Source organism: Amblyomma americanum, chromosome 10, assembly GCF_052857255.1.
Source record: "Amblyomma americanum isolate KBUSLIRL-KWMA chromosome 10, ASM5285725v1, whole genome shotgun sequence".
Taxonomy (NCBI): domain Eukaryota; kingdom Metazoa; phylum Arthropoda; class Arachnida; order Ixodida; family Ixodidae; genus Amblyomma; species Amblyomma americanum.
The window spans coordinates 34,786,329-34,792,596 of record NC_135506.1 but is presented as its reverse complement, the minus strand read 5'-3'; the positions used below and the strand labels follow the sequence as shown (position 1 = coordinate 34,792,596).

At 49.7% G+C, this 6,268-nt stretch overlaps 2 protein-coding genes across 2 annotated transcripts; both read right to left on the bottom strand.

Annotated features, from left to right (window-relative positions):
- Positions 1–750: 750 nt before the first annotated feature.
- On the bottom strand, positions 751–5,002 carry LOC144108190 (endothelin-converting enzyme 1-like). The gene is made up of 2 exons (XM_077641468.1): positions 4,799–5,002; positions 751–2,682 (listed from the first exon to the last, which is right to left on the bottom strand). The coding sequence occupies exons 1-2, from the start codon at positions 5,000–5,002 to the stop codon at positions 751–753; spliced, it is 2,136 nt and encodes a 711-aa protein (XP_077497594.1).
- A 5-nt stretch (positions 5,003–5,007) lies between these two features.
- Positions 5,008–5,843, bottom strand: LOC144108189 (uncharacterized). The gene is made up of 2 exons (XM_077641467.1): positions 5,599–5,843; positions 5,008–5,133 (listed from the first exon to the last, which is right to left on the bottom strand). The coding sequence occupies exons 1-2, from the start codon at positions 5,779–5,781 to the stop codon at positions 5,008–5,010; spliced, it is 309 nt and encodes a 102-aa protein (XP_077497593.1). The 5' UTR covers positions 5,782–5,843.
- Between the last annotated feature and the right edge of the window lie 425 nt (positions 5,844–6,268).

Here is a 6,268-nt window from a genome sequence, read left to right as displayed (position 1 = left end):
CAAGAAAAGCATCTGTCATTTATATGTGTCACGAGGTTACCGTTCCGCGAGATTTTTCGAGACCGAGGACCCGTTTTGTGCGAATCTCCCCGGCGAAGAAAATTTCGGCACCGGAAAGGACAAGAGCTCGCTTTTGTCGGTTCTTTCAGCATTTTTTTTCTTGCGTCATCTTAGTAGCACGGAAGAGTGCAGTTTTAATGTTGAGTTATTCAACTCTGCTTCGTTCCGCAACGACGAATGTCATTAGCTCTTTCAATTGCATTCTTGTTGCACTGCTGATTCTGCCGATAGGCTCCTGCTCCGTTTCCTTAAGCTCTTTCATAGTTAGCTCCTACAATTCCCACACAAAACGATATTTCGGAATCAGATTCAGCGACAAGTACGCACAAGTCGAGCGCGACTGGCTCATAAACCGCCATACACTTTATTCGCTCGCGGAAAAAGCGGAACACAACACCCGACAAAATTTCTATTTTTAGATCCTCGCAAGGTCAAAATGGCATTTAAAGGCTATTGGGACAAACTAACACACATTAGTGCTCTTACTCAAAATTTTATACCAGTGCGCGCAAGCTAATGGCTCCCGACGTATACGCGAAGACGACGACACCTTCTACGATCGAGATTTCTATAGTTCTATAAAAACAGGCTCAGTGAAGGGCATTTATAGCCACATCATCAATGAACAAAACGTGGTAACGGAGAAGTCACGCGCACACAAACAGAAAACTCGAATCACGAACACAAATCTCAAAACAGTCTGCACTGCTTAGAAGGATTCATCGGGTCCCCGGGATGGCAGTTAAAAGCCTTGGCGAACTGTGGCATGTGCTGCAGCGCGGGAGTGCAGATCGACTCGTGGTTTGTATTTTCAGAGCCGCCATAGCAATTGACGTAACACAGCGCGATGAAAAACAGCTGCAGTCCGCTGTACTTCTCCAAACCGAATAGGCTGCTGCTGTCCAAAGCTCTCTCTTGGGCATTGTAGGCATCCACAAGAGCGCCATAGCCAATTACTTCTTTGGCGTAATACCCTAGTTCACCGGCGCTGCCGGACGTGCCTGCTTTCAAGCAGTCCATCAGGGGCTCAACAAACGAAGCATTGGTTGCGTAGTACGCGGAAAGGAACAAGGTCGCCAGTGAAAAGGCGATCTGAGCTCCTAAGCCGCCGTAGTTTAAAGACGAATGGAGCTGCGGATCAAATAGAGGGAAGGATAGAGCGTAAGGCATCAGCTCGAAGTCTCGCTTGTCGTAGGACACGATGGACACTTCCAAATCTTGCATAAGATCTAACATATGTCCGAATTCTGCATCCTTTCTGACGTGCACCGACTGTTGCCAGTTCCGCACGAAAGAATTATTCAAGTCAGGCACATGGTCTGCAGCCAGGATTTCTTCTCCGGTGTGCTCGATTTTACGGAAGACGATTTCCGAAGAGCTCCAGTTGCTGACCACGTTGATGCCTTCGTCAAAGTACGTCCAGTTGGAAAGACGCCGGAAAAAAGCGGTTCGCACGGACTGAGCCACACTTTTTGCGAGATTAAGTGCTTCGCTTTGAAGGGCTTCAGCATAGTATTTGTCGAACAGCGTGTGCCCGGAGATTAACATTGCTCTCGTGACGCAGAAAATCCTGTAATGGGCCTGCGTCGTTTGGTAGTCACGGTTGTAATAGTTGAAAATTAAGTCTTTATTCGCGAAAAGGGCCGCCACTTGAACGGTGCACCAAGAGATCAATGTATGGAATGAGTCCGTGCCGTACCGCCACCAGAGGTACAACACTCGCTCTAGATAACGGGGCGATGTGGTCGTCAGCGTGAGACTACTGTTCATCCTGATGTCAAGTTTTATAAGCGTCGCTGTCCAGTTAACTTCCGTGAGGCCAAGCTGAGTCAAGTTTAGAAGAACGTCAGCGTTATACTCGTCAGCTGCTTCGTAACGAGCATTAGAGAGGTAGCTCAGGGCTGTTTCGACCGACGCGTCTGTCTCCTGGAACGTCACCGTATCCTCGCCTTCGGGTTGAAAGCGTTCCTTCAGGAACTGAAAGTACTCCTCATCCGTGCCGGTCGCGAAGTCCCTATACCTCTTGACCACGAAGTAAAGGAACTTGCCAGAAACTAGGTTGATCCCGCTGCCATCGGGCGCGACGTCGAAGTCAAGGAGCACGTCCCAACCCAGCTTCAAAGAGCTGCAGAGGAGCGTGTACAGAACGTCTGCGCCCTTGGAAGGCTTCGGCCACACGATGCCTGCCTCAACCAGCGCGTTCTTGACGGCTGGCAGCTCGTCTCTCTCCCCTTCCAGCACATCGACGCAACTCCTGTACATGATGGCGGCCCGCTGCTCCATGTCTTGCCCCGATGCAGGCACGTCTGCACTCTTCAGCGACGCGGTCACCTTGTCCAACAGGGAAATGAACTGGTCGTTCCAAACGGTATGTCGGTTCTTCTGGCGCCAGCCGTCGCAGACGAAGTGCGTGAAGCTCTGGCACGGGTCCACCGATTCGTTGATGGAGGCGAGAAGTCTGGTCGAGTAGGCGAGGCAGGCATGCGTCTTGCAGGTGTTCCCCCAGTGCGCTGGGGAGCGCCATACAAGTGAGGCGATCACCAAGGCCACAAGCGTCACCAATACAGTGACTCCAAGCACGGCCAGAGTAAGCCCGAGCCGCGATTTCAGCTTCTGGGGGTCCTGGAAAGTAACATTATTGCCGTAAGAAAAACGATGTGCACAATCAGTTGGTCTTACCTACGATCTCTATAAACCCCCAAAATAACCGCTTTTCTAGTGATGAATCATCGATACTGACAAAGTGTGCACTTTTGGGGTGTCTTTGTGCGCAAGGCCAGGCGCCTTCTTTCCCACAGCTCCTATCATAGCCGCTGCTGTACGAGTACAAAAATACAAAATCTCGGCTGCTGTCCCGAAAGACGCGTGTTCGATCTCGGCCGCGGCGGATGAACTTCAATGGAGGCGAATTTCGATGGCGACATTCTGGAGGCCCGTGTACTGTGCGATTTCAGTGCGCGTTAAAGAACCCCAGGTGGTAGAAATTTCCGGAGCCTGCCCCTACGACGTCCTTCAAGCCTGAGTCGCTTTGGGAAGCTAAACGCCACAAACGACAAAAATACAAAATACTTTTATTTCAACATTACGTAATGTTAGGAGGTGCGCCCAAAAATCCTTAGATTGGCTTGACAAAGCAGCGCACCTTCTTCCTACAGGAAACAGCGGCAACAACAGAGTACATATGACCACAAAAAAAGTGATCAAGCATACTTATACAAATCTGAGCCAAGAATTTGCTTTGAAGAACAAAATCAGGAGCATTGAAATGACAAGAATGATACACAATACAACACTACATAAACATACCTTTTCATAGCAGAAACATACAACAGATCTAAGGAGGTACTCAGCAAATCAAGTCCGATGCCAGGTTTTAAAATAGACAGCAAACCTTTATCAAGAAAATGGAGAGGATTCGCTGTAGGAATTGAGAAGGTTAGGGATTTGAAAGCGAAACATTTGACGACTGTAATTGGTCCTTCACAAATCCGCTGTAGCCTAACACTCCGAGATGAACAGACCTACAAACTGTATTAACTGTGTGCCGAATGAATCGTTTTCTATGCGCATACTAGAGATATCGAGACTAGGACATTACTTCACCTCTTGCAGTGTTCGTACACGCTGCTTTTTAGAATACGTCATAGGACCAAAATGAGTGACGTTATTTAGAGTTTCTTTCTTCGCACGACACGAATCGAACCACTGACGAATCAAAATTATAATAACTGTCTAATCACTAGACGGAAAATCCAGTCGGAACAAAAGCGAATTGCTTTTTCGCCGCACAGATTTCAGGTAACATGTGAATTGCGTGCCACGGCGGATTTGCAAGCACCAAGGAAACCACGCGAAAGAAACAACAAAGGCACTTATTTTATAATCAGGATTAAATTTTGACAGTTAGCCGGGAACCTCGTTATCATGACTGGATGATGATACATAAGCCTTCTATGTTGCCTGCAGTTTGAGGCTTTTCGTGAGCTTGGCTACGACGACTTTTACCTTCGCATTCTTGTTGATTGTGAAGAAATCCTGGATGCGTTACTTTCTTCCTCATGTTGGCCTCATCAATAGAGCATGTGCTTTTTTCTCGCCCAGTGCCAAGCTGGGTCTAAACCAATCATAATCTTGTAGCGTGTGCTAGGATATCAAAAAGGACGGCCCATGCCTAAAAAAGCTCATTAAACCGATGTTGTGTTTCTATTTGCCACAGCACTGTGTCACCATCAGGGCCTGATCACTGCTCGCAAAGTATTTTCTAAATAAAAACACTCTTTGCTGATACAGCAGCATCCTGTCCTTTCGGCTGATGGCAGTTACTTTTTGGTGTTACTATACATTGACTAATTCCGAGCTCACAAAAGCAGCAGAGCTAAATGAGACAAAGCCACTCGAAAGGAACATCATAAGTCCATAAGTCATGACACAGACATGCGCTGAAAGCAGTACTGAACCGCACTCTTTTTACCATTTTGTAAGCCTACCTATATTACTCGTTGATTTCTTTTAGCCCATGCTGTTCTGATCTGCAAATAATGAGTCAACTACTTGCTCAAGAGCCAATACATGCGGCCTTAAGAACACTCTACAGTGCTAGTTCCCCCTCTCAGGATGCGTGACTTCGTTCCTTCAACGTCATCGACCTATACGCGTAAGCTTTCTTCTGAGCATGCAGTCAAAAACTGCAACTTTTCTGTTACGCTAGGCGCGTGTGCCAGGTTCCAATGGTGCGTACCGGAGGCGATTTCGTCCTATCTTCGCCAGGGGGCGGATTGCCGCGGAAGCCGGGCGGCTGCACGAGGGGCGGCTGTTCGACATTCCCCGGGCTGCTGGACAGCGGCGAATCAATGCTGAGCGCTCCCGAGTAAACACCGTCGGACACGGACGATGCTGGCGATGAGAGGCAGGAGCCGACGGCAGCAGTGTCAGCGGAGGTCATTCCGTTCACACCATGGACACGTCCCACCGGCAACGCCGCAGCTGAGGGACTGGCTGGACCGACACTCTCTTGACAGGTACCTCCAGCAGGGTCCGCCTTGCCAGATGGTCGGAGGCGGTGGCCTTTGGCACCTGCCGATGAGAGCACGACACGGCGGTTGTGGAGGTCTGGTTATAAGGGGTGAGGCGGCGGGGGTTGTCAATCCCAAAAGGTCTACTGCATGCTTGGCCATGACACATCAACATCTCTAAGGTATGTCCTTTAAAAAAGGCACAACCACATCCACATGTGGCTAAAAGCTCAGTAAAGTAGGTACTTTGAGAAATTCAGGACGCGATTCACAGCGAGAATAAAAGATGTAGAAAACCAGACTCTAGGGAGCAAAAGGAACCCAACTGGCAGCTGCAGCATCACATAAACTTAAGTGCTAGTCTTGTAGTGACTAAACTCCCTACTCCTCTCCCAGAGGCCTGCGTGCCGTGCCGGAGAGGGTAGGTAGGGGTCCGGTTCAAACATTAAAATTTATTCTGAATCTCAATCTGAAGCAGAACGAAAATGGCACCGAATGGAGTCATCTGACAGCTGGAACGGCCTACCGTGCATACGTCTTTGATGGAATGCTGGTTGTATGCGCCTGGGTGCACTGTCGCTGCCCGCAGGGCTCCGCGAGGGGCTTCCAGGTATGTCCGACAAACGGGTGCCGCCTTGGTCTCGACCGCCGGGACCGCGTCTTTGGCGGCGGCGCTCTGCTGAGGAGGATCCAGGCCTCCGAGCTTCATCGCGACTTCCCGGCTTGTCAGGCGGCATTCCAGCTCACTGACTGATTGCTACGGCGTTTTCGAAGAAGAGCAACGCGGCGGAACGGCTACCGAGAGGCATTCAGTCTTCTTCTCGTCTCGTGCCCGGCGCGCACAGCGACCGTGCTCGCCGGTCAGACGATGACGATAGCGATAAGGTAAGGGGGGGGGGGGGCGCTTTCGAACCGTCAACCAGCAAAGAATCAGCAACGAAGTTGTTGTTGCCTCTAAACTGATGGCACATACCCATATATTCTGCATCCTTGGAGTAGCAAAAACTGGCGCTCGCGCAGACGAAGTCTCTTTCACGTGTTTGCGTTGCCGGGTTCCCTTTCTAAATTTCTACCTTCACAGATCTGGCCTGGCGGCTTCCCCATTGTGCCCTTTTTGTGCCGAACCTGAGACAATAGACCACTTCTTGCTGTTCTGCCGCCGCTTCTCTCATTTGAGGAAGCGTCTTTCGCAAATT

Coding starts and splice junctions, on each gene's coding strand:
- LOC144108190 (XM_077641468.1), bottom strand. CDS start 5,002: ATGACCTCCGCTGACACTGCTGCCGTCGGCTCCTGCCTCTCATCGCCA. Junction 2,683..4,798: donor ATAGGACGAAATCGCCTCCG/GTACGCACCATT, acceptor GTTACTTTCCAG/GACCCCCAGAAGCTGAAATC.
- LOC144108189 (XM_077641467.1), bottom strand. CDS start 5,781: ATGAAGCTCGGAGGCCTGGATCCTCCTCAGCAGAGCGCCGCCGCCAAA. Junction 5,134..5,598: donor CCATCAAAGACGTATGCACG/GTAGGCCGTTCC, acceptor TCTCATCGGCAG/GTGCCAAAGGCCACCGCCTC.